General features: G+C 48.3%; 1 protein-coding gene across 3 annotated transcripts; it reads left to right on the forward strand.

The window, feature by feature from the left end:
• Window positions 1-27,717, forward strand: CCDC190 (coiled-coil domain containing 190). 3 transcript variants are annotated; one of them, XM_043552977.1, is made up of 4 exons: window positions 1-254; window positions 20,737-21,051; window positions 22,109-22,238; window positions 24,581-27,640. In XM_043552977.1, exons 2-4 carry the CDS (start codon window positions 20,877-20,879, stop codon window positions 25,203-25,205), a joined length of 930 nt encoding a protein of 309 aa, XP_043408912.1. In that variant the 5' UTR covers window positions 1-254; window positions 20,737-20,876; the 3' UTR covers window positions 25,206-27,640. The 3 variants fall into 3 exon arrangements, with proteins under 3 accessions (XP_043408912.1, XP_037763717.1, XP_027674491.2); XM_037907789.2 differs by having other exon boundaries at window positions 20,829-21,051; XM_027818690.3 differs by lacking the exon at window positions 1-254 and adding an exon at window positions 20,081-20,128 and having other exon boundaries at window positions 20,829-21,051; window positions 24,581-27,717.

A 27,717-nucleotide genomic window follows, 5' to 3' on the forward strand; every position in this document is an offset into this window, starting at 1 on the left:
GACAAAGAGGCTGCCAGCCTCCCGGCAGCTGCAGGTGCTTTAGGTGTTTCTTTGCTGTGTCCTGCGGTCAGGGGCGTGGGCTCTTCCCGGCAGGCCAATGAGAGGGAAGGAGTGAACCATGCAAAGGAGGAGTGAGCCTGACTTCAGAAAACTCCCTGCTCCAGTGCTGCATCTATGCCCTGAGCTGTGAGCCTGATCCTGTCCAGCTCCCTGCTCTGCTTGGAAACAGCCACTCTCTCCTAGCTCCCGATCAGGTAAGTACCTGTGCTGTCCCTGCGCCCTCAGGCCTGCCTAGCAGTGGCATTAGCCCTGCAGTGGGGCCCAGGAGTAGGGCATAGCAGCGCCTCACCTACTGGGCACTGTGCCTGCGCGTTTCCCTCCCTGCTCTGTAAGCTCCTAACTCCCATTCCCCTGTCCCTTTGGCTTCATCACTTGTCACCTCTGTCAGGGTCTGTTCCTGCCAGCGGTGCAGGCTTTGCTTTCACAACCGTGAGCTCAGGATGAGTAACTAGCAAAGCTGTGGGCTTTACATATGGCAAGAGCAGGCTTTCCTTACACTGTCTTGGGACTTCGCTTTCTAGTCTGGGCTGAGGCCTGGCAGTGGCCCCACCGCCAGCTCCAAAGTCTCCTGTTGTGTGAGAGGGTTCCTGGCGTATTCCTAGAATCCACGTTTCACATTAAAGGAACAGATTGTGGTTTGTTCAAAGGGGCTTTGATCGGCTTTTACTATAGCAACCGTACACCCCCTGCCTCCCTCGCTCCCCCCCAACACACACACACAGAGTTCGATCTTTGGAATCCAAAAGCTCGTCCATTCCGGGAAGATGGGCTCTCTTTCTGAAACCTTCAGTACAAGGCTACAAAGGCCGTCTAGACAATGTGAACTAGAGCTGGCTGGAAAACAGGAATTCCATTTCATAAATCCATATCAGGATGAAACAGAGTCCTTTCACATTTTTCTGTGATTAAACAAGAAACTTCCAAATCCTCCTACCCTCTTATAGCTGGTAGCCCAGTGATGAGGGCATTCACCATGTGTAGAGGAGATCCAGTTTCTAGCTTCCTATCAGGACTGCCTGATTTAAATGTGGGTCTCTCACATCCTTGATGAATACCTAATTACCAAGCTAGAGTCAGTCTTTCTTGCTGATCCAATTAATAGTTAATTATTTATACAAAGTGGAATAGCTCCAGCAGGAGAGAGCACAAGAGCCTAAAATAGCTACTAGCCCTGGGCTTAGGGTTGCCAACTTTCTAATCTTCGAGGCTCCGCCCCTGCTTGCTCCATCCCCCCTCCCTCTGTCGCTTGCTCTTCCCCACCCTCACTCACTTGCTGGGACAGGGGGGTTGGGGTGTTAGAGGGGGGTGAGGGCTCTGGCTGTGGGTGCAGGCTCTGGGGTGGGGCCGCGGATGAGGGGTTTGAGGTGCTGGAGAGGACTGGGCAGGAGGTTGGGGTGCGAGGGGGGGTGAGGGCTCTGGCTTGGGGTGTGGGCTCTGGGGTGGGATTTGGAGTGCAGGAGAGGGCTCAAGGCTGGTGCAGGGGGTTGGGGTGCAGGATGGGATTTGGGGTGCAGGGTTCCAGCAGCCCTTACTGTGGCTCCCAGGAAGCAGCCGCCAGGTCCCTGCAGCCCCTAGGCGCATCGATGGCCAGAAAGGGTCTGTGCGCTGGCCCCCGCAGCTCCCATTTGTCACTGTTCCCGGCCAGTGGGAGCTGCGGAGCCAGCACTTGGGGCAGGGGCAGCACACGGAGTCTTCCTGTCTGCCCATGTGCTTAGGGGCTGCAGGGACCTGGCGGCTGCTTCCAGGAGCCGCGTGGAGCTAGGGCAGGCAGGGAGCCTGCCTCAGCCCCAGGCCGTGGCTGCACCACCAACCAGAGCCACCAGGGTCCCTTTTCAACCAGGTGTTCCGGTCAAAAACCGGACACCTGGCAACCCTTGCAGGGCTTTGTGGGAGACCCTGGTTCCCATCCCCATTCTGAGCTGGCCAGTAGAGTACACTAAAAAGTTGACTATTGTGGAGTGTCTTTCTCTTTCCTTGGTTTTGACCAGAAATTCCATTCTGGCTTTAAGAAATTTTTCCAAGAGAAGTTCCATCAAAAGCATCACATTTCCATTAAAAGTTTTGTTTTCAACAAATTGGGATTTTTCTAATAAAAAATGCTTAGTCAAATAATCCCCAGCTGTAATATAAACCCAGTAACCCAAAGGTCACATCACCTCTCCTCCCCAACTCACCCACTACTGCTCTGTTCTTCCAACCTGCAGGTTTGTAGCTAATGTCTAGCAGCAGGATATCTATATGCTTCTGTGCTATACAAAATCAAGGAGCGCTAAAGCACGGCCAGGGATTCATGCCCTCATTCTCCCTATGGGCCCCAATGCCTAGCTGAACTACATCTCTCATGATGCACTACAGGGGCTCAGCCACAGGGAAAAACTGCAGTGCAACATGGGAAATGTAGTCCAGCCTGGGAGCAACTCCCATAATGGTGAATAGCGGCACGAGGGACCTGGACCCACAATAGTTCCCATGAGGCACTGCAGTGGCTCAGTTGGAAACAGAGATTAACATTGATAGGAAATTAAACAAAATGTTTGATGTTGATTTTCCTGACAGAAGATCCCTGCTGGGGATGCTGCAGTCATGGCAGACTCCTTTCTGATGGCAGAACGCCCTGCCCCAGCTCTTGTGGCTCTTCTGCAAGTCACGGGATTTTGGCTGGGGCTGGAGCCAGTTGGCAATTATGTGAGAAGCTCCAGCTCACTAGTGAATTTGAGCCCTTTGATTGGATACCTGCCCCACTTGCCTCCTGGGGTACAGCAATCAATCAGAGTTGCTGTAATTATAGCTTATTCTCCCTCCTTCCCTCCGCAACCTGAAGTTATTTTCATGGCAAGGGAGCGGGGTGCAAAGAGCCAAGAACCTCAGGCTGGCTCCCCCCAACCATGAGCAACAGGGAGGAGTTGGCTCCCCTGCAGCACATGCCTGGGCAAGGGGAAAGGGTGTGAGGAGCCCCTGGAGCCTCCCCCACACCTTGGCAAGAGAGGGGACCCTATGCAGCCTCCACCCCAGCCCTGGGAGACTGGTGTGAAGTGCCCCAAGAGGAGCAGAGGAGAGGCTGAGGGATGGCTACTTCTGGGGCAAGAGCTCAGGGCTGGCCCACAACATTTTGGCACCTGAGGCGGGGAGCTCAAATGACGCCCCCATGCCCCCTCGCTTGGGCCAAAACTTTGAAACGTCTCAGTTCTGCCTTCTTCCTGTTCTACTCCTCTCATGGTTACTGTTCTGCTACCTACCCCAATAAAGGAGAACTAACAACTTAAAATGCCTTGTTCAAAAATTATAAGTAACACTTAACTTTCAAATGCCTGGACAGCAAATGTAACTTTTCTTGTCTGCATAGTAAACACGGGCATTTTTATCTATTTGAATAATCAAAGTGGTGCTTTCCGTGCCTTCTTGGTTGCAAAGATTTGAACTGCTTCCTGCTGAAGGTCCACAGTCTGAGCCAGTTCATGCTCTACTGAGATGGCTGCAAGGCCGACCAGCCTCTCCTGTGTCATTGTGGAGCGTAGATGTGTTTTTATTAACTTCAGCTTGGAGAAGCTGCGTTCTCCACTGACAACTCTTACAGGAAGTGTTAGAAGAATGCGCAGAGCAACAAAAGCATTTGGAAAGAGGGTGGTCATCTTATTTGTGCACATATATTCCAGAACAGCCTTTGGAGTTGATCCTGCTGAAATGTATCTTGAAAGGGCTTTCAGTTCATCACCTAAATCACTCGCATCAATATTGCGCATGTCATCATGCGCCAACACTGTCTCTAGTGCCCTGTATTGCTGGTGTAGGTCTTCTTCAGGTATAGTGAGGAGTTTTGGAATATCATACCACATCGCAAATATACTGTTCCTTGAGCTGCATGAAACATTCTTCAACTGGCTGTATTGCACAATCTAGCACCTGGTTAAAGAATTCAACTTTGAATTGTTGATTGGGGTCTGTCATAAATATAAAGGGAAGGGTAAACACCTTTAAAATCCCTCCTGGCCTGTAAAGGGTTAAGAAGCTAGGATAACCTCGCTGGCACCTGACCAAAATGACCAATGAGGAGACAAGATACTTTCAAAAGCTGGAGGGAGGGAGAAACAAAGTCTCTCTCTGTCTGTGTGTGTGATGCATTTGCCGGGAACAGAAAGGAATGGAGTCTTAGAACTTAGTAAGTAATCTAGCTAGATATGCGTTAGATTCTGTTTGTTTAAATGGCTGAGAAAATAAGCTGTGCTGAATGGAATGTAGATTCCTGTTTGTGTCTTTTTGTAACTTAAGGTTTTGCCTAGAGGAATTCTCTATGTTTTGAATCTGATTACCCTGTAAGGTATTTACCATCCTGATTTTACAGAGGTGATTCTTTTACTTTTTCTTTAATTAAAATTCTTCTTTTAAGAACCTGATTGCTTTTTCATTGTTCTTAAGATCCAAGGGTTTGGGTCTGTGTTCACCTATGCAAATTGGTGAGGATTTTTATCAAGCCTTCCCCAGGAAAGGGGGTGTAGAGTTTGGGGAGGATTTTGGGGGGAAAGATGTTTCCAAGCAGGCTTTTCCCGGTTATATATCTGTTAGATGCTTGGTGGTGGCAGCAATAAAGTCCAACGGGAAAAAGGAAAATAGTTGTACCTTGGGGAAGTTTTAAGCTAAGATGATAAAAATAAGCTTAGGAGGTTTTCATGCAGGTCCCCACACCTGTACCCTAGAGTTCAGAGTGGGGAAGGAACCTTGACATGGTGGCAGAGCGGTGGGATTAACTTGAAATCATTTTGAGATCAATTTGAGATTTTTGAACCAGAAGCACAGATGACGGGGAAGGGATAGCTCAGTGGTTTGAGCTTTGGCTTGCTAAACCCAGGGTTGTGAGTTCAATCCTTGAGGGGGCCATTTAGGGATATGGGGCAAAAATTGGGGATTGATCCTGCTTTGAGCAGGGGGTTGGACTAGATGACCTCCTGAGGTCCTTTCCAACCCTGATATTCTATGATTTTTAAAAGGAAATATTTTTTTCCCTTTGGGCTGCTGGAAAGCAGGTTTTAAGCTGAAAGCAGTTAGAGGTTGTTTTTTTTCTCTGCTTGGGGGCCAGAGCAGAGACAAAAGAGGATTGTCTTTTGTGAGCTGGAGTTTTCTCTACCTAAAGGAAGGGTAGTTAACCTCCTGCAGGGAAATTCATAAGTCTTCACAGACCTGAAGAAGTTTTTTTTCCCTAAGAGCAACTAGAGGGGTTTTCTGCCTATTTACATGGAGACAAAGGTGTTAGGTTTGTTTTTTTTTAAGGATTTTTCTGTAGGCTGACAATGACTATCAGAGAACATAGGTATCCAGACAGCACAGCAAAATTTTACAAGCCAAGTTTTTTTTTTTCTTTCTAACTCTCGGGTGTAAAGTTAGTTAAAACAGAGAAGTTAGGATGACAGACTGCACTGTTCAACAGAAGCTGGAATTAGCCAGATTTGAGGCTGAGGAAAGACAAAAGGAACATGAAAGAGGGTAGAACTCAGACAGATGGAGAAGGAAAAAGAGAGGAAGCATGAACTGGAGATGGAGAAGGCAAAGGCTCAGCAGAATATACCAACAAACCCTAGCAATCCTTCTCCAGGTACCACTTCCCAACCCAGAAAGTTCCCCATCTACAAGGCAGGCGATGATACCGAGGCCTTCTTAGAAAACTTCGAAAGGCCTGCCTTGGGTACAGCATCTCTACAGACCAATAAATGGTAGAGCTGAGGCTGCAGCTCAGTGGACCCTTAGCTGAGGTGGCGGCTGAATGCCTAAGGAACATATGAACAAGTATGAACTGTTTAAAACCAAGGCGAGAGTCAGAATAGTGCTAACACCCAAGCATTCCCATTGGTGGTTCAGAGCGCTAAGGTGGAAACCAGACTTGTCATTTACCCGACATGCCTACCACATTATGAAACATTGGGATGCCGGGATATCAGGAGCAAGTGTTAAATCTCCAGAAGATTTGCCCTTCCTAATGCAAATGGAGCAGTTCTTAGAGGGAGTTCCTGAGGAAATAGAAAGATATATCCTAGATGGGAAGCCCAAAACTGTAATCAAGGCAGGGGAGATTGGAGCCAAATGGGTGGAGGTGGCAGAAAAGAAAAAAACTGGTCGCAGTTGGAGTGGATACCAGAAGGGACAACCTCAGACCAGACCCTACTACCGGGGGCAGCCCAAGGCCCCACCTACCCCCCAAGGAACCCTCCAGCCACCTTCTCGTCCCGCCACCCCATTCTACAGCAACCCACCTCGCCCCAGTGACCCATCAGCTGGACGATGTTTTAAATGTAACGAGCTGGGGCATGTAAAGGCCAACTGCCCCAAGAACCCCAACAGATTACAGTTCATTGCACCAGAATCACACCAGAGGTCCTCAGGCCCAGATACCTCCCAGATACCCTCGGAGCAGAGGGAAACTTTGAGTGTGGGCGGGAAGAAGGTCACCGCATGGAGGGACACTGGAGCACAAGTGTCGGCTATCCATGCTTCCTTAGTGGACCCCAATTTAATCAACCCAGAGATCCAAGTGACGATTCAACCCTTCAAGTCCAACTCTTTCAATTTGCCTACAGCCAAGTTGCCTGTCCAGTACAAGGGCTGGTCAGGAATGTGGACTTTTGCAGTCTATGATGATTATCCCATCCCCATGCTGTTGGGGGAAGACTTGGCCAATCATGTGAAGCGGGCCAAGAGGGTGGGAACGGTCACCCGCAGCCAGGCTAAACAAGCTGTGAGGCCTAGCTCTGTTCCGGAAACTTTTATCAGGACCCGGTCAGAGGTGATGGACCCGGATCCCAGGCCAATGTCTGCAACAGCAGTAGTGGATCCAGTCCCAGAGACCCAGACGGAGCCAGTCCCAGAACCAGAACTGGCGGAACTAGCACCAGACCCATTGCCAGCACTGAACCCAGTACTTGCAACCCCAACACCAGAGGGCCCCACCGAACCTGAACCAGCAGCAGCCATAACCCTACACAAGAGGCTCAGCTGGAGCCTGAACCCCAACATAGTGCACCAGTGGAGAGCGGTTCACAGTCCACGGAAACAGCCCCATTCCCTACATTGCTTCCAGAGGGACCAAGCATAGGTCCACAATCCAATGAGGAACTGATGTCTCCAGCATCAAGGGAACAGTTCCAGACCAAACAGGGAGCAGATGAAAGCCTCCAGAGAGCTTGGACGGCGGCACGGAGCAACCCACCGCCTCTCAGCTCTTCTAATTGATCCAGGTTTGTTGTAGAAAGAGGACTTTTATACAAGGAAACTCTTTCTGGTGGACACCAGGAAGACTGGCATCCTCAGAGACAGTTGGTAGTTCCAACTAAGTACCGGGTCAAGCTCTTGAGCGTAGCCCATGATCATCCTAGTGGCCATGCTGGGGTGAACAGGACAAAAGACCATTTGGGGAGGTCATTCCACTGGGAGGGAATGGGCAAGGATGTTTCTACCTATGTCCGGTCTTGTGAGGTATGCCAAAAAGTGGGGAAAACCCCAAGACCAGGTCAAAGCCCCTCTCCAGCCACTCCCCATCGTTGAAGTTCCATTTCAGCGAGTAGCTGTGGATATTCTGGGTCCTTTTCCGAAAAAGACACCCAGAGGAAAGCAGTACATACTGACTTTCATGGATTTTGCCACCCGATGGCTGGAAGCAGTAGCTCTAAGCAACACCAGGGCTAAAAGTGTGTGCCAGGCACTAGCAGACATTTTTGCCAGGGTAGGTTGGCCCTCCGACATCCTCACAGATGCAGGAACTAATTTTCTGGCAGGAACTATGGAAAGCCTTTGGGAAACTCATGGGGTAAATCACTTGGTTGCCACTCCTTACCACCATCAAACAAATGGCATGGTGGAGAAGTTTAATGGAACTTTGGGGGCCATGATATGTAAATTTATAAATGAGCACTCCAATGATTGGGACCTAGTGTTGCAGCAGTTGCTCTTTGCCTACAGAGCTGTACCACATCCCAGTTTAGGGTTTTCCCCATTTGAACTTGTATATGGCCGTGAGGTTAAGGGGCCATTACAGTTGGTGAAGCAGCAATGGGAGGGATTTACACCTTCTCCAGGAACTAACATTCTGGACTGTAACCAACCTACAAAACACCCTCTGAACCTCTCTAGCCCTTGCTAAAGAAAACCTACAGGATGCTCAAAAAGAGCAAAAAGCCTGGTATGATAAACATGCCGGAGAGCATTCCTTCAAAGTAGGGGACCAGGTCATGGTCTTAAAGGCGCTCCAGGCCCATAAAATGGAACCGTCGTGGGAAGGGCTATTCACAGTCCAGGAGCGCCTGGGAGCTGTTAATTTTCTCATAGCATTCCCACCTCCAACCGAAAGCCTAAGGTATTACCGATATTAATTCTCTAAAGACCCTTTTATTCCAGAGAATTAAAGGTTTGTCAGTTTACAGCCCAGGGAGGAGACGACGCTGAGTGGCCTGAAGGTGTCTACTACGAAGGGAAAAGTGCTGGTGGTGTGGAAGAGGTGAACCTCTCCATGACCCTTGGGCGTATGCAGCGACAGCAGATCCAGGAGCTGTGCACTAGCTACGCGCCGACATTCTCAGCCACCCCAGGACTGACTGAACGGGCATACCACTCCATTGACACAGGTAATGCTCACCCAATTAAAGTCCAACCTTACTGGGTGTCTCCTCAAGCTAAAACTGCTAAAGACCGGGAGATCCAGGATATGTTACAGGATGGGTGTAATCCGCCCCTCTGGCAGTGCATGGGCATCTCCAGTGGTTCTAGTTCCCAAACCAGATGGGGAGATATGTTTTTGCATGGATTACCGTAAGCTAAATGCTGTAACTCGCCCAGACAACTATCCAATGCCACGCACAGATGAACTATGAGAGAAACTGAGATGGGCCCAGTTCATCTCTACCTTGGACTTAACCAAGGGGTACTGGCAGGTACTGCTAGATGAATCCGTCAAGGAAAGGTCAGCCTTCACCACACTTGTCGGGCTGTATGAATTTAATGTACTCCCTTTCGGGCTGCGGAATGCACCCGCCACCTTCCAAAGACTTGTAGATGGTCTCCTAGCGGGATTGGGAGAATATGCAGTCGCCTACTTTGACAATGTGGCCATATTTTCGGATTCCTGGGCAGAACACCTGGAACATCTACAAAAAGTCTTCGCGCACATACGGGAGGCCGGACTAACTGTTAAGGCTAAGAAGTGTCAAATAGGCCTAAACAGAGTGACTTACCTTAGACACCAGGTGGGTCATAGAATCATAGAATATCAGGGTTGGAAGGGACCTCAGGAGGTCATCTAGTCCAACCCCCTGCTCAAAGCAGGACCGATCCCCAATTAAATCATCCCAGCCAAGGCTTTGCCAAGCCGGACCTTAAAAACTTCTAAGGAAGGAGATTCCACCACCTCCCTAGGTAACCCATTCCAGTGTTTCACCACCCTCCTGGTGAAAAAGTTTTTCCTAATATCCAATAGTCAAGGAACTATCAACTCCCTACAGGCCAAAGTGGATGCTATCCAAAAGTGGCCTGTCCCAAAGTCAAAGAAACAGGTTCAATCCTGCTTAGGCTTGGCCGGTTATTAAAGGCGATTTGTACTGCAATACAGCCAAATCGCCACCCCATTGACAGACCTAACCAAAAAGAAACAGCCAAATGCCGTTCAGTGGACCCAAGAGTATCAGAAGGCCTTTAACCAGCTTAAAGCGACACTCATGTCTGACCCTGTACTAAGGGCCCCAGACTTTGACAAACTGTTCCTAGTAACCACCGATGCGTCCGAGCGTGGTGTGGGAGCCATTTTAATGCAGGAAGGACCGGATCAAGAATTCCACCCTGTAGTGTTTCTCAGCAAGAAGCTGTCTGAGAGGGAAAGCAACTGGTCAGTCAGTGAAAAGAATGTTACGCCATTGTCTACACTCTGGAAAAGCTACGCCCATATGTTTGGGGACGGCGTTTCCACCTGCAAACCGACCATGCTGCGCTACAGTGGCTTCATACTGCCACGGGAAATAACAAAAAACTTATTTGGTGGAGTTTAGCTCTCCAAGATTTTGATTTCGACATCCAACACATCTCAGGAACTTCTAACAAAGTGGCTGATGCACTCTCCTGTGAAAGTTTCCCAGAATCAACTGGTTAAAATCGTCCTTGAGATGTGGAAAATATTGTTAGTCTTTATATACTTGGTAGTATATTTAGAGATGCATGTGTCTTATTAACTCTGTTTTCTCCTAGAGCTCCAGGAAGAAATCACAGCCAGCGTTTCACCCTATCTGTGATTTGGGGGGGCGTGTCATAAATATAAAGGGAAGGGTAAACACCTTCAAATCCCTCCTGGCCAGAGGAAAAAACCCTTTCACCTGTAAAGGGGTTAAGAAGCTAGGATAACCTCGTTGGCACCTGACCAAAAATGACCAATGAGGAGACAAGATACTTTCAAAAGCTGGAGGGAGGGAGAAACAAAGTCTCTCTTTCTGTCTGTGTGTGTGTGTGATGCATTTCCCGGGGACAGAACAGGAATGGAGTCTTAGAACTTAGTAAGTAATCTAGCTAGATATGTGTTAGATTCTGTTTGTTTAAATGGCTGAGAAAATAAGCTGTGCTGAATGGAATGTAGATTCCTGTTTTTGTGTCATTTGGAACTTAAGGTTTTGCCTAGAGGGATTTTCTATGTTTTGAATCTGATTACCCTGTAAGGTATTTACCATCCTGATTTTACAGAGGTGATTCTTTTACTTTTTCTTTAATTAAAATTCTTCTTTTAAGAACCTGATTGCTTTTTCATTGTTCTTAAGATCCAAGGGTTTGGGTCTGTGTTCACCTATGCAAATTGGTGAGGATTTTTATCAAGCCTTCCCCAGGAAAGGGGGTGTAGGGTTTGGGGAGGATTTTGGGGGGAAAGACGTTTCCAAGCAGGCTCTTTCCCGGTTATATATCTGTTAGATGCTTGGTGGTGGCAGCAATAAAGTCCAAGGGAAAAAGGGAAATAGTTTGTACCTTGGGGAAGTTTTAACCTAAGCTGGTAAAAATAAGCTTAGGAGGTTTTCATGCAGGTCCCCACATCTGTACCCTAGAGTTCAGAGTGGGGAAGGAACCTTGACAGAGTCTCTTATGGGATTATCCCATGCCTCTTAATCAAAATGTCTTCTTCTTCGGTGACTCTTGTATTCTTGAATGGGTGGGAAAATAACTTCAGCGTGAAGTTCCTCTGCCAACTTCTGTGCACTCTTCAGAACATTTTAAAATCTCTCATCTGACCGGTAAGACTGTAGGTATGACTTTGCTTTGTCCAGTTGTTCCATTGCTCCAGATATATCAAGGTCAACACCTTGGAGTCACTTGCTTACCACATTTATTTCAAACAGTATGTCATGCCTCAACACTAAGCCACACAGAAATTTGAAGTTATGTATGTTTCTGGTGATTCCATTTCCCTCTGCCACTGTTCTCCCACAAACAGTTCCTGTCATAGCATTATCCTCCATAATGGCAACTATGGCATCATCTATCTTCCCAATTTGGTGTTTGGTAGGCTTTATCATCTTCACTTGACTTTCCCATCATGTGGCACTTAGTGGTTTCAGTGTCAGAGAGGATGTTTCCCAGATGTTGCTGTCAAAATTTGCCATCGATGAGTTGATGCAGAGAAAAATACATAGATGCTTTGAATTACATTAAAAAATTCAGCAGCCTCGCTAGAAGCTGATGCTGCGCTCACTGACCACCAAGTTCAATGAATGAGAACTGCATGGGACAAAAAAAAGCTTGAGGGTTTAACTCTCGGATCCGTGTCTGCACTCCTTTGTTCTTTCCTCTCATGTTGGCACCATTATCGTAGACCTGACCTCTCATGTCAGCTATCGCAATTCCCCTATCTTCCAGCTTTTTAAGAAGCACATTTGTCATACCAGCTCCTGTAGTATCATCAATGTCAATAAATTATAGAAAATGCTCTATGACAGTCACCATTGCAGGGACATTTTCACTAGGTTCTGTTGTCATTACAAAATGCACCATTAAAGTCATTTGTTTCGTATGGCTGATGTCAGGTGTGCACTCCAGAATAACAGAGTAATATCTTGCTGACTTCAGATCTGCCACAATCTTCTGTTTTGACTGTTGTTGCCAGTAAGTGTATGATCTCATTTGGAATTGTTTTTCCAAGGTAGTGGTGTGTGTACATTTCTTGGGTGGTGACTCTTCTTAGATGCTCCTGGAGTACAGCATCAAACTCAGCCATCAGCTCCACAATTTTTAAGGACATTTCCATTGTTTGACAATACAGCTGATCTGAAGTGCCACGCAGTGCTAGATTTTGGGTAGCAAGCATTCTGACAATGGCAATGAGCCTTTTCAGAACATTTTGCCAGTAAAGAGACTCTGATGCAATCTTCTCTTGATGCTGATCATCTATGGTGGCCTTTAACCTTAGTCTCATCTCAAGCTCTTTCTACCTTTGGAATGCTCTCTGGTGATTTGCTGCCTTCTCATGGCATGCCAGATTTCGAGCCAGATTTTTCCAGTCCTTTGTTCCTGTAGAACCCAATGTGGCTGGAACATTAGACTGGAAGAATTTGCAACAAAAACAGTATGCAGCATTCTGGGTTTTTGAGTACATAAGGCATGGCCTCTCCACTTTGTCACCATTGGGGATTTCACGCCAGTAATGTGTTGGATGGAAACTTCTATTTTCATTGTCTTTGGGGAACATGAAGTTTTTCACTTGCTGTGGCCCATGCAGCACAAGGAACTCCCTCAGGCTACTGCTCAAGTGGGTCCACAGACCTGGATCATCTTGACTTAAGGAACTAAACTCAGCAGCAGCTGTTTTTTGTGCCTCCACCCCACTCTTCTCTGATCTACAGTTTTCTTCAGGAATGTGCATGGTTACATCCATTTGAGATGGAGATATGGATGCTGCAGTGGCTGCCAGGTTACCTGCACTCTGACTAACTGGAAGATCAGGCATCTCCTCACCACTCACATCCTCACTGGGGCCGGAAGGCTCACTGTGAACATTTGTGTCTATGTATCTCAGGAGAGCTCCTTCCTGCTTAGATAAGAAAGCAAATGAAGCTTTTCTTCTTTTTCTGAATGCTGCCCCAGAGGGGCGTTTTCTTCTTTCACTCATGAATGCTGTTCTGTGCCAGCTATAATGGCTCTCAACACTCAATTGAAGGGGACAAATAAGCAGGCTGGTAGCAGGGCCTGAGTGAGGGAAGATATCAGCGTCTTAAGGGCCTAACTGGCTGCTACTACTTCAGTTGACTGCCTGTTCTCCTCAAGTGGATTCAGGGAAGCAGCAGGAAACAGGAAGCTCCCTGAGAAGCTGGTGTTAATCAGTCCAGGCTCCTGGGGGTGCTAGAGAGGTACATAAGAGGTTCCTCCTCCTCCTCTCTCTCCCTGCAGTTCCTGCTGCTTTCTGTTATTCCCTCTCACCTTTTCTCCTGTCTTCCTGTTATGTCTCTTGTGCCCTCCTTCCTCCAGCACAGCACTCCACCGTCTCTGTGCATCTAGAGCAGAGAGAATACATCTGCACCAACAGCAGACACAATTTTTTACACTCTGGGTCCTAGTGGCACCCCCCACAGTCTGGCACCTGAGGCGGATGCCTCAGTTCGCCTCATAGAATATCAGGGTTGGAAGGGACCCCAGAAGGTCATCTAGTCCAACCCCCTGCTCGAAGCAGGACCAATTCCCAGTTAAATCATCCCAGCCAGGGCTTTGTCAAGCCTGACCTTAAAAACCTCTAAGGAAGGAGATTCTACCACCTCCCTAGGTAACGCATTCCAGTGTTTCACCACCCTCTTAGTGAAAAAGTTTTTCCTAATATCCAATCTAAACCATTACTTGAGACCATTACTCCTCGTTCTGTCATCTGCTACCATTGAGAACAGTCTAGAGCCATCCTCTTTGGAACCCCCTTTCAGGTAGTTGAAAGCAGCTATCAAATCCCCCCTCATTCTTCTCTTCTGCAGACTAAACAATCCCAGCTCCCTCAGCCTCTCCTCATAAGTCATGTGCTCTAGACCCCTAATCATTTTGTTGCCCTTCGCTGGACTCTCTCCAATTTATCCACATCCTTCTTGTAGTGTGGGGCCCAAAACTGGACACAGTACTCCAGATGAGGCCTCACCAGTGTCGAATAGAGGGGAACGATCACGTCCCTCGATCTGCTCGCTATGCCCCTACTTATACATCCCAAAATGCCATTGGCCTTCTTGGCAACAAGGGCACACTGCTGACTCATATCCAGCTTCTCGTCCACTGTCACCCCTAGGTCCTTTTCTGCAGAACTGCTGCCTAGCCATTCGGTCCCTAGTCTGTAGCGGTGCATTGGATTCTTCCATCCTAAGTGTAGGACCCTGCACTTATCCTTATTGAACCTCATCAGATTTCTTTTGGCCCAAACCTCCAATTTGTCTAGGTCCTTCTGTATCCTATCCCTCCCCTCCAGCGTATCTACCACTCCTCCCAGTTTAGTATCATCCGCAAATTCATGGTAAGGCCAGCCCTGCAAGAGCTCCTGCAGCAGGGGCCGGAATCCCCTGATCCAATATATCTGGAACATTGGCAACACTGTCTCCCACACGCACTGGGACTGGGAAGGGGGCATTCAGCAATCAAAGGACAGACCACAAACCATCATGTAGTCTGGTTGTTTTTTGGTGTCCAGTCCATCAGTTTTGATCTCTTGACATTGGCAATACTGAGACTGTTTTGGTATAAATTTTTTGACCAATTTTTTTGACCAAACCAAAGAAAATCACCCCAAAACTTCCATCTCCAGTGGCTCCCAGTTATGGCCTCTCTGCACACTCATTAACCCACGCAGCACACACCAGTGTATGGGAGAGAAGAATTGGACCCTTTCGTGTTCTATCTGAAGGGCTGTCCCTCTGTCTCTTGGAATAACCAACGCTGCTGTGGGTCAGAGCTGGGCTACCCTGCTAGGGTGAGGGCTGGAAATGCAGGAGGTCATGCAGGAATCCACGGACAGAGCTGTTTGTGCAGAAAGCAGAAATAATGGCGTGTGTGTGGGCGGACTGGGTGGGGGTGATCCAGAGCTGGACTGGAAGAGAGTGTCTTGTTTACACTGGGAGCATCTTATTGACACCTCGGTAAGAATCCAGGACAACAGAGCCCATTGCTCAAGTGTCTGCAAGAAACTCACCCCCCTGCTGCCAATGTTCCCTCTAATTTTTAACAGGCTGTGTGCGCAAAAAATTTTTTCTGTGCCGCCGCCGAATTTTGCTAAAAATAAATAAAAGCCGGAGCGCCACCGCCAAAGAAAAAAAAAAAAAAGCCGAAGCCGAAGTGCACGCTGTGTTTCGCCGTGTGCGCAGGGTTTAAGATCTGTGTGCACGCGCACATGGGCACAACTTAGAGGGAACAGTGCCTGCTTCAATCACCTCCAGTTTACAAGAGACTAGGAAGTCCAAGGGAACGCCTCAGCTCAGTGTAAAGTAAACACTTCTCAACAAAAGATCAAATAGCCTCTGCATACACTGAAGTGTCTGTTAGTACTCCAGAGCCAGGAGTGAGGTATGTTGGCAGAACTGGGGGTGGGAGAGGCTCCAACAAGGCCTGATAAAGTCAAGATAGAGGGCCAGTGGCACCGGTGAGATCCATGACTGGGGCTCCTAGGGCTACCACAGTACAATATATACCAATAATAGTAATAGGTCAGCAGGTGAGAGATGGAAGGGGAGACTGGCATAGCTGGAGGGCTGCCAGTCAGGGTTGAGGTGCATTGGCAAAGTTTTATGTGGGGCAGCCAGGGCTTCCATAGATGGGTTGCTGCAGACTGAGAGGAAGGTGCATAGGCAGGTGCTTTTACTGCACCTGTCTGTGCAGTGCTTGACTAGCACAGGTGTGCTCTGTGCCCCGTGGGTGGGTGCCTGCGGGTTGGAAGTGGCACAGTGACTTACTGGCTGTATGTTAGCTCACAGAACAGCATCATTTAAACCTGCCTGAAAACATCCTATTGTCTTCCTTGGACTAACATACGCTGTTGATCTAAGAAGGTCAGTGCTCATGATTTACCTGGCTCCCCTTCAGGCTGGCAATGAAATCACTAGACTAGAGAGACTCTAGTCCACATTTTAGCCCTTCCCTGATAAAACCTTCCCCTCCCTCCTCCCAGGCCTGGCTCCCTGTGATAGGTCAAACACATAGTACACACATCCTCATGCTTTCCCTACTGCTTCTCTAGAAACAATCTGTAACCAGCATCAGTTTCTAACAACAAATTATAGCCGAGGTGCCAGCTTCTCTGCTGGTCCAGATCGGGATAACACCTGGCCTGGAGGAGATGGGTCATTTGGAAGGGTTAGGACTTCTCTCCACAGGATTCCCTCTCTGTATTAACAGTGGGCACCGTTTCTACCAGGGCCACAAATCTATGCTGCTGGGTTTGGAAGCAGCTGGGGCTGTTGCCTCCTTCAGAACTGAGTGGCCATACAGGTCTCAGAATTCAGTTACAGCCAGGAACAAAGGCTTGCTTTCTCCAATGTCTCTCTCACCCTGCTTTGTCAGGACAAAGCCTCCTAGTTTAACTTTCACTCAGGTTCAGGCTACATGCTCATGGTGAATGAAGCCAGCCAAAGACCTCTTGGATTTGGTCCCTCTCAGCGTCATATCCTTTAAGCAGGGCCACTGAGGTCAAAGATTTACTGCTAAGGTTGCCAGTGTTTTGATCTGCTAACCCACAAGTAGAGCTGATCAGAAAAGAGGTTTTTCCCATGGAAGATAAAAATGAACATGCTGATATAGATATAGATGATATAGAAATATAAAGGTCAACATTTTCCATGGAAAATTCAATTTTTCAGTAAAAAAAATCGAACACTTTACATTTATGGCCAAAATCTTTTTATTAAAAACTGAAAGTTGCAACTCAGAAACGCCACTGCTACAGTGCCTCCTGGCCATTGTAGTTTGGGTGCCTCATGCCTCCATTCTCCTCTATGAGCTGCACTCCCTGGCCAGATTATGTCTCTCATCATACACCATATTCTCCCCTCTTGCTGAGTTGCCACTATGTGTCGTGGGAGATGTAGTCTGGCTGGGGAACCTGTCCCATAAAGCAAAATGGGGATATAAGGCAGCCAAACTAAAACTCCCGGGAAGCACAGCAGTGGCATTTCCAAATTGAACATTTTCAGTTTTCAACTAAAAACCAAAAACTTGTTGATGTTTGGATGTCCAGTTTTTCAACAAAAAGTCAAAATTTTCCATTGCGAACAGACACGTAGTGAAAAGTTGCATTTAATTGAAACTTTTCCATCAAAATACAGTTTTGATGAAAAACTTTCCACCAGCCCTACCCATACAGAAGCTTCTGAGCTCAGCTTATTTCAGTGAATAAAGTGGGCCATGCTAACATGGGCACTTCCTGTTGAAGAATTTTCCTAGCAAGCTGTATTATTCTCTGCACCAGGGTCAAATTCAGAATATAGAGAAAAAATGAAGCTAACCAGCCATGCCCATCGTCCTTCTGGGCACCACATTTTAGGAAACATGTGGATAAGGTGGAGAGAGACCAGGGGAGAGCAACAAAAATGATCAAATGCTTAGAAAAGCTGACCTCTGAGGAAAGTTTTTAAAAAGGGCATGTTTAGAAGACTGAGGGGGGATCTGATAGCAGCCATCATAGAATCATAGAATCATAGAATATCAGGGTTGGAAGGGACCCCTAGACACATAGATAATTACAGAGAGAGACAAGGGGGAGGGGAATATTTTGTATTAGATCAACTTCTGCTGGTGAGAGAAAAAAGCTTTCGAGCCACACAGAGCTCTTCCTCAGGTCTGACTTGTGTATAAAACATGCAGCCACAGGAGCAGCCAAGAGGTCTGATCTGAGGAAGAGCTCTGTGTAAGCTGGAGAGCTTGTCTCTCTCACCAACAGAGGTAGGTCCAATCAAAGATATTACCTCAGCCACCTTGTCTCACTAATATCCTGGGACTGACAGGCTGCAACAACACTGTATAGATAATGTTAGTAATAGGGAGGAGGAGGAGAAGGCCCTGCCCACCACAGGAGAACACTTGCTTTTCTCCTTAGCAAACAAGGAGAAAGGAATAACCTTGCTAAGCTCTTAGATACCCAGGGGACAGGTACCTTAGAAATACTCACAGCAGGGAGCTAAGCAGGCAGAGTGGGCTGAGCTGGTGGCTGAGCTGAGCTGCCTACGTGCTGGAGAAGCCCATGGCACTCTGTTAGGGTTCCCTCCCCACTCTGAACTTTAGGGTACAGATGTGAGGACCCGCATGAAAGACCCCCTAAGCTTATTTCTACCAGCTTAGGGTAAAACTTCCCCAAGGCACAAACTCTTTGCCCTTGGAGGGTACGCTGCCACCACCAAGTGATTTAACAAAGCATCAGGGAAAGGACCACTTGGAGTTCCTATTCCCCCAAAATATCACCCCAAGCCCTTACACCCCCTTTCCTGAGGAGGCTTGAGAATAATATCTTAACCAATTGGTTACAAAGTGATCACAGACCCAAACCCCTGGGTCTTAGGACAATAGAGAAATCAGTCAGGCTCTTAAAAGAAACAAAACTTTATTAGAAAGAAAAAAGGTAAAAGATGCACCTCTGTAAAATCAGAGGGGAAGCTAATCTCACAGGGCAATCAGATTTAAAACACAGAGGATTTCCCTCTGGGCAAAAACTTTAAAGTTACAAAAAGAAAACCAGCATAGAGAAAATCACAAGCCAAAACAAAAGTAAACTAATGCCTTTCCTTGCTAGTACTTATTAATTCTAATGTAGTTGGATTGCTTGCTTTCTTGATCGCTCTCTGGCAAGCACACAGAACAGACAGACAAAAGCCTTCCCCTCCCCACCAGATTTGAAAGTATCTTGTCCCCTTATTGGTCCCTTTGGTCAGGTGCCAGCCAGGTTACCTGAGCTTCTTAACCCTTTACAGGTAAAAGGATATTGTGCCTCTGGCCAGGAGGGATTTTATAGTACTGTATACAGGAAGGTTGTTACCCTTCCCTTTATATTTATGACACACTCCAATAAGGGTGATGTATGCTGCTGCTGCCCTTGAGCCTCTGCACAGTGGAGCCTCTGTTACAAACTGGCAATGCCTTCTCAGCAATATAATACCTGGCAACAGTTTAATAGCTACAGGGAGGCTTTCACAGCGCCCTTGCGAAGAGGAGGGGCCCATGGCTGCGGGCGCCAGGGTGGAATGTCTACTTGGTAGAGTGCATGCAGAGCAGTGACAGGCAAAGCTCTCCTCAATTGAAAGCTGACCTGTCACTCAAGTGGCCCTGCTGCACCACGGCTGTAAGGTGGAGGCTGGGGGGGGATATGCTTATGGCAATCACACCATGAGCATGTCATGGTGTTTGTGCATTTAAACATCTCAACCTTCCCATTGCACAAGATGCTCCTCACCCGGAGTGGCCCAGTGACACTGGGGCACCGGGGGCAGTACCAACATTCACTGAGCCAAGGGGGGACTCCGTAGGGCTAGCAATCCCAAATCAGTCCATCTTTGGGAGATGCCCCCTGTCAGGGGATTAAAGCACTGTCTGTGATATTAGGTAAGGAAAGATGGCCTGTGACACTGGTCTGTTGAGTGAGTCTTCTAACGGCTTTCTGCCTTGGCAAATTGAGGGTGGTGAGAATAGCTGTTTCAGTGTGGTGAGGGTGAAGCCCGCCAGGTCTGTAAAGTGCTTCAGGTCCTCTGGTGGGAGATGGAGACATTCTCTCATGGCAAAGTGCTCCTTAGCCTGCAGAGCTCTTCCTGTTTCAGGTCCTGTGATAAATGAAGGTGAGGCAGTGTGGGGGGGTGGGGTGGGAGGGGTAGCTTCCTTTTATGGACACCCAGCCAGCCAGTTAGCTATAAAATCCCTCTTGGTAGCTCTTCTCTACTTACTTTACCTATAAAGGGTTAAAAAGTCTGGCTGCGTGCATAGGTAAAAGGAAGTGAGTGGGCACCTGACCAAAAGAGCCAATGGGAAGGCTAGAACTTTTTAAAATTGAAACAAGGCTCCCTTTCGTCCGTGTGTGATTATTCTCCCGGAGAACAGGGACAGGGCTGGACTATGCTGTAAGAGCTTGAGCCAGGTATGGAAAATCATTAAATCATACCTAGAAACTACTCATTTGAAATCCCAGATGTGTAAGTAGATCAGGAAATGTCTAGGAAGACGTGATTAGGTTTATCCCTTTTATTTCTTTACGGCTTTTGGACTTCTCTGTGCTAACCCCCAAATGCTTTTGTTTTGCTTGTAATCATTAAGCTGGACCTCAAGAAAACCATTCTTGATGCTTAATTATTATATTTGCTCTTTTAAAAATCTAGCAATAGCCTAAGTTCCAGATGTATTTTCTTTCTTTCTGTTTTTAGTAAAATTTACCTTTTTTAAGAACAGGATTAGGATTTTTGTGTCCTAAGAGGTTTGTGCATGTTGTTTAATTAGTTGGTGGCAACAGCTGATTTCCTTTGACTTCTTTCTCAGCTCTTCCCTGGAGGGGGGTGGTGAAAGGGCTTGAAGGTACCCGACAGGGAGGAATTCCCAAGTGCGCCTTCCTGGGTCTAAAGGGGTTTTCTTTTTTTTTTTTGCACTTGGGTGGTGGCAGCATCTACCCATCCAGGGTCAGAGAGAAGCTGTAACCTTGGGAGTTTAATACAAGCCTGGAGTGGCCAGTATTAATTTTTAGAACCCTTGCAGGCCCCCACCTTCTGCACTCAAAGTGCCAGCATGGGGAATCAGCCTTGACAGGTCCCTTCCATGGTGCTGTGCTCTTATCTGGGACTTTCCAGCCTGGGAGGGGAGCAGCTGTTGGCATCATACATCAGTCCAAAACACCTATGGCAGAGGGAGACCCATCCAGGCGCTGGGAGCTGGAGAGACGGGATCTCAAGCAGGTTGAAGCCCGGCTCAGCCATAGGCTGCAGGACTTAGAGGAAGCACGACTCTACCACATAAATTCAATGATCAAAGAGCAGAGGCAGATCCAGAAGGAGATACAGAGACTGCAACAAGGTGAGGCTCCATTCCCATCTCCTCCAAATAGAGCCCCCAGCCCAGCATGAATAACAAAGAAACCCTCCAAAATTAGACATGCAGTGAGGAGAGATCCTGCCCAGCAGCAAACTAGCAATCCAAGCATTGGGGGAAGTGCGAGTGAAGGAGAGAATCTGTGAGGCAATCCGCAGAAAGGGCCAGTTAAAGAGCCACTGGATATTTGGTATTGGTGTCTGTGCTGCGTAGCTGTACTGCACTTGCCTGTCTTCTATGCTGGAACTTGCCTGTGTCAATATCAATTCCATTCCTAAGTTAGGTGTACGAGCAGCTCACACAGCCCTTGCATTTCCACATTAGGGCATTTTTGCAGCGCTCTAAGCTGCTGAGGGGTGTAAGTGGAAAGAGGAGGCAATGTTTCTGGAAGATGTGGCTGTCAGTTAGGTTGTCGCCAGACCAAGTGAAGCCAGGGACATGGTGGGTTGGTGGTGACAGTAAGTTTGCTAGATCTTTTATGCTGCAGTTGGATTTATTTGGGAAGTTTGTTCATGATACCATTGGTGCCATACACGGTTGGCATAAGTGTCTGGGTTTAGTTATGAATTATCACTTGATTTCAAAATTGCTTCTGTGCATGCCACTTTGCAAACATTGACTAAGCCAGTGCCCAAAGGCACTGTCAGACTGCCCAGGCAAACGATCAGGCCCAAGACGGAGAGCACTGATGTTGAGAATGGGGAGGGCTGGGACTGCGTGAACAGCTGGGTTTTAAGGAGGAGAGAGCACTTTGCAGGGGAGAACTAGATGGCTGTGCCAAGTGGCTGGGGGCAGCATGGGAGAAAACACACAGCTGAGGGTGGGAGACACAGGTGAAAGGCCCAGTGACAAGAGAGGATTGCACACAGCGTGTGGAGGTAGCCAAAAGGAATGGCAAAATGGATGGTAAGATTTCCAGCCAGCCAGCTTGGCCCTCAGCAGTGCCTTGGTAGCTGTGCATTTCTAGGGGTGGCCCCAGGCTCTCCTGCGCTGCTCCCCAGTGTTCTCCATGATTAGTGATCAGTGTTTGCTCATGTCCTAGGCAATTCCCGGAAGAAGGCCCATGTCACTCTAGGGGACCTCTCCCAGGAGGTTGGTAAAAAGCCAGCTCTGCCCACGCTCCCCACTTTGTCAGGGCAGCAGCACAGCAACAGCCGAGCAGAGCAAATGAGGTAAGGATGTGTGTAATGTAACCTTCCTCTGCAGCCTGGCAACCAGAGTCACTCGCCACACACAAATGTCCATTAAACCTCAGCGCCCAACCAGACAGGGGTGACGACTGTATTGAGTGCTGCAGGCATCTCCTGCCCCTGGGCAGGGTAAGCCTTAGGGTGGATGGGGATGGGTGACAAGAGGGAGTTAGATGGTTACAAACATGCTAAGCAGCCTATGGCTGGAGATGCCCATCACAGGACGTGGTAAAGGGAGCAGAGGGTAACTCCCAGACTGGACAAGGTTATCCCAGGCTGAGTGTCTTGTCCTGGGGGAGGTTAGCCACACATGAAACCAGCTTCTGATGGCACTTACTGACTAACAGAACTGGTCAGAACTTGGAAAAACATGTTGAAATGGTGACATTGTCCCTTTATCACAGGGTGTGAAATGGAACCATGGTTATTTTATATATTTTTTTAAATTTCATGACAGTTTTCAAAAATCTTTGAATTTTTAAAACTTCAAAATTTTGGATTTTTGACATTTCAAATTTGTGTTGCTCCCCTCCCTCCCCCCCCCCATTGCCGTTGAGTGCAATAACTGTAATAACGTGGAAAGGGCAGGGTGGAGGCATAGCCACTTGTACCATAGAATCATAGAATATCAGGGTTGGAGGGGACCTCAGGAGGTCATCTAGTCCAACCCCCTGCTCAAAGCAAGAGCAATCCCCAATTTTTGCTCCAGATCCCTAAATGGCCCCCTCAAGGATTGAACTCACAACCCTGGGTTTAGCAGGCCAATGCTCAAACCACTGAGCTATCCCTCCCCCTTACCACTGAGCTATCCCTCCCCCCTTGACACTCATTCCTGTAGCATTTTTCCTTTTACTGCTCGCTAATTTCAAAACTTCCCTGATTTTGGTAAGGGGCAGAGCAGCAAAGGGCAAACTGAGCTCCTGCCAAAGCTTGAGAGTGTTTTGAAGTTACAGAGAGGAAAAAAGGAAAAGAGACAGCAAAAAGTGACAAGAAACAAACCCTTGATGTTATTTAATCTGTCACACTCAGTGACAAGACAAAGGGAAATGGAGGGAAAAGGGGAGAAAGAGGAAAAACATCCACTTACCACATTTCACACACACCAGGTTTTCCATTTTTTGTTTCTTTTCTCATATTTGCCAGTGCAAAAAGTAATGAAGTGAAAAAATGTGCTATTTTCTCACTTTCTTTTCATTTTTAACCTTTTCCTCCTTTGTTTCAGTGAAAAAATGGCAGGGAGAGAGTAAAATATACTAAGTGGGCATTTTACAATAATTTTGAAACAAAAAATGTAGCAAATACCCCAAAATGTTGTACTTTTTAAATACATTTTTCACTTCAATATTTTTCCAAACAATGAAAAATGTCACTGTACACAAACTCACTTTGCAAAAACACGTGTGCGTGTTGCCGATAGGTCCCCATTTTTTGAAAGAAGAATTTTTTTTACTGGAAAAATATGGCCTGTCTGGGCTAAAGGGAGCAATGCCCAGCCCATATATATGAGCACCGGGAATCTTGGCTGGAGGAGTCCTGTTGGGCTCACCTGGCAGAGCACCTATTGAAGTCCTGGGAAGGTGGTTGGGCACAAGCCTACCCACAGCTGAAGGTCCCTCCCACAGCCTAAGGGGAGGAGCTACTGGATCCAGGACTCAAGTGAATGCGGGAGACAACTAATGAAAAACAAGGATGGGAGTGAGGGTCACAGGATCATAAGCAGGGAGCCAGAGAGGGACAGCGAGCAGAGAACCCTGGACAGCACCCACTGCTCCTCTAAGGCATTGAGGGAGCCAGCAGATGTGGCCCAGAGGAACTCTGCCCAGAGTTGTGACCTGAGGGAGGAATAGAAATAGGCCCCACAGGTGCAGAGCACCTCCTCATCCAACAACCTCCTCCTGGTGCAATGGACGGCCACCGTGGCCAGCGCCAGGAGGTAGTGGCAAAGAGGTCTAGTGACTTTGTGGGGCCATGGATGGGGTGTGCATAGAGTAGGAGGTGCGGGGAGAAGTGCAGCCAGAACCTGAGGAGAAGGTTCTAGAGGAGCAGGAAAGGGGGCTGCAGCCTGGTGCACCAGGGTCTCCCTCTCGCTGCAGAAGGGGCAGGTGTGAGGGACAGGAGTGACCCACGCCAGGTACACACCTGTGCTCATGGCTCTGTGAAGTAGCCTCACGTGGCAGAGCAGCTATGCACGATGGGTGGGCAGAGCAGCTGGGCACCGTCATGGTCACTGGGGTCAGGATGGCAAGCAAAGAGAGGTGATTAAGGGAGAGCCGCTGGTCAGTGACTGCACAGGTTTCCACCCCTCTCTCTTCCCTCCTTTATAGAGCACCGAGAAGTACTTTGCCCAAGATGGAGGGACCCACACGGGCAGCCCAATCACCCTTGCAGCATCAGACACGCAACGGTGACATCCTGGATGATGCAGAACAGGAGTCCTCTGGAAGGCATGGATCGACTTCAACATGCACCCAGGCTAAAGCTGCAAGCTCCATCACAGACATCAACCTGTCTGACCTCAGATATTCCGTCGCCAGGCGGCTGAACATCTCTGCCAATCTGGCAGAGCAGGAAGAAACCAGCAGCCAAGGAGAGCTGGGTACAGGCCCCACAGTGCTTCCCCATGGACAGGCAGAGGCCAGCGATGTGGATGGCAGTGACACCATGCCCAAGCCCACTAGCTGCACAGGGAGAAGGAAGCCTTCCCTTGGCCATGAGAAGCTAAGCTCTGATACAGATGCCTATGCCCCCGACAGCAGCCACCTCAGATCCATGCACAGCAGGCCTGGGTTTCTGGAGTTGTATGCTGAAGCCAGGAAGGCCCGGTATATCCGGCACAAGGGCATTCCAGCCTTGGAGAAGGAACTCAGCCTGCAAGAGATCTTTGGGCATGAAAACAGCTTAGACCCCAGCCCCCCAGCAGCAGAACAGAAGCAGCACAACCCTAAATGATGGCTCCTTCCCCTAAGGGAGGCTTGTGAGGGTCAACCACAGGAAAAGGTGGTCTGCCCTGCTGTCTGGAACAGCCAGCTAGCCGGGGTTATAGATTCATAGATTGTAAGGCCATTAGGGCATCTAGTCTGACCTGCTGTAGAAGACATGCCATGGAATTTCACCCAGCTACTGCCCATAGCTTCTGCTTGACCTATAGCATAGCTTTTCGAAAGAAACACCACCTCCTGATGGAAAGATTTCATCTGAGGAAGAATCCACCACAGCCCTTGAGAAGGTGTTTTACCCTCACTGTAAATAAGTTGCCACTTTCTCCCAGTCTGACTTTATCTAGCTTGATCTTCCTGCTCTTGGCTCTCATTTTGCCTGTGTCTGCTAGAATTAAGAGCCCTCTTTTCTCAGAAATCATCTGCCCACGCACTTGTTGTCCATAATCAAGTGGTTTCTTAACCTTCTTCTCTTCGATCAGCTAAAGAGATTGAGCTGAATTTCTCTCTCACTCACAGGCAGGATCGCCAGACCTCAGATCAGTCTCGTGACTCTTCTCCGAATCCTTTCAGTTTCTCAGAAGCCTTGTAGAAGTGTGGGCCCCAGAATTGACACAGTGTCTCGTAATGGTCTCACTGATGCAGTACACACAGTGTATGGCAACCCTGCAACGGCAGAGCAGGGGAGTTCAGACCCCCTGTAGATCTCATTCCTCTGGAATGAAGGGGAGCATCTCCTCACTGTTCCCAGTCACCCAAAACCACCCAGAATATCATCCAAGGTCTGGGGCTCTGCAAGTCCCAGGCCACATTCCATGCCCTCCTGGGTGCAGTGTGCCCCCATGTGGCGTTGCCCATGCAGTGCTGCTCCTACTGGCCTGGGCCCAGGCACAGGGCTCTGCAGGGACTCTCTCTGCTGGCAGCTGCAGGCATAGGCAGCAGTTGGAAGGAGCCTGTGGCCATGTTTAAAAACCTTTCTGAGGCTGGGGAGTTAAGTGACATGCTGAAGGTTACCCAGAGAATCAGCCCAGCTCTCCTGAACCCCAAAGCTCTAACCACTAGGAAAGGCTTTCCCTCCACCCCTAACAATCTGTTTCTGGTGTCCAGAGGCAGGACTTGGGCATGTTTTTCTAAGGCAGCCATGTTTGTATCTTGTGACGCTCTTTGGGGTAGGGATTGGCTGTTTGTGGCCTGTTTGTACAGTGCCTAGCAAAATGGGGTCCTTATCCATGACTAGGTTTGTAGGTGCTATGAACATACAAATAATAAATGATGGAATAATTCCTGCCAGCTGAGAACAAGAGTATGGGACATTCCTTTTCCAATCTGTGCCTTGAGTTTTCACCTCCTTTGGCCCATCCAGGAGACTCAAAATATTAGGCTGGATGTGAATTTGTCTTATAATACAACTTAAGTGCACCAAACCAATTAGTGTTGTCCAGTTGGTCTGAGGGGGTTAACAATATCTGGGGCCTTGCAGAGTTGTTTGCGTTAGGCTGAGGACTGGCTGCTACAAGTCAGGGCTATTCCTGGTGTCAAAGAGTGGCCACACAATCCAGTGACCCTGAACACAGCAGAAACAAACAGCAGGCAGTTTCCTTGCTCACAGATCCTCACATCTGCCCCTGTACTGCCTCTCAGGGTCATGCTGACAACTCCTTCTCCAGGCTTTCTGTCCCTAGCACACACCACCTGCAACAGAGAGCCTAGCCCCTGCATCTGCACCCAGGGAAACCCCGGTTAATCTATCTCCATTACCTCTGGCCTGGTCACGTGGCTCAGTGTCTTGCGCGGGCACCCCCATTGGCTGCGTCTCATTTTACTACATAGACTGGCTTGGTTGCTCCATTTACAGAGCATAATGATGTCTGTGATTGTCCTTGGGTCTGAGACCCACCTGATGGCAGCTGCTAGCACCTTCCAGCATAACTACATCCATCTGAAAGGCCCTGGGACTGAAGCATGGAAACAAACTGCTGCCTTACTATGGATGGCCTGAAGGTGTGGTGAACTCTGTTCTCCTCGGCCTTTATAGTCTGTGAGTGTTGCTATGCTAGCTATGATAGAGTGGGAATGTTGTTAATGTCTTCTCTGAATACTGTGTGCGTGCCTCAGTTTCCTCCTATGTGTTACTCAAGTATTTAGGTGGTGGGATGAGGGTGTGTGATCATTGCAGCAGCCCAAGAGGGTGTGTGACTCTCTGTAGCCTGGCAGTTGAGGGCTGGGCCCCCACCTCTGCAAGGATCAGCGGAAGGTGTTGCTGCAGACCAAGTGACCTGCTGGCCGGGAGAAAGAGACAAAGGAATGAGGAGGGGCAACAGGCGTGTCTGGGGCCAGGCAACTGGAACTGGTCAGTCTCCTGTTTGGGACTCAGGGCGGGGGGAGTCCAGGGCACCAGGTCCGGGATTCCCCCAAGATGGGCTTGGCTGAAAGTCACTGATTTCTGTGCTAACAAGCTCTGCTCTATGCTGTGTGCCTGTCGACTGCTCACGAAAGCTCATGCTCAAATAAACTGGTTAGTCTCT

Source organism: Chelonia mydas, chromosome 8 (assembly GCF_015237465.2).
Source record: "Chelonia mydas isolate rCheMyd1 chromosome 8, rCheMyd1.pri.v2, whole genome shotgun sequence".
NCBI lineage: Eukaryota > Metazoa > Chordata > Testudines > Cheloniidae > Chelonia > Chelonia mydas.

Excerpts from the sequence above, each read along its gene's own strand:
- CCDC190 (XM_043552977.1), top strand. The coding sequence starts at position 20,877 with ATGGCAGAGGGAGACCCATCCAGGCGCTGGGAGCTGGAGAGACGGGAT. Across the intron at positions 21,052-22,108 it reads GATACAGAGACTGCAACAAG|GCAATTCCCGGAAGAAGGCC; the intron begins GTGAGGCTCCAT and ends CTCATGTCCTAG. Across the intron at positions 22,239-24,580 it reads AGCCGAGCAGAGCAAATGAG|AGCACCGAGAAGTACTTTGC; the intron begins GTAAGGATGTGT and ends CCTCCTTTATAG.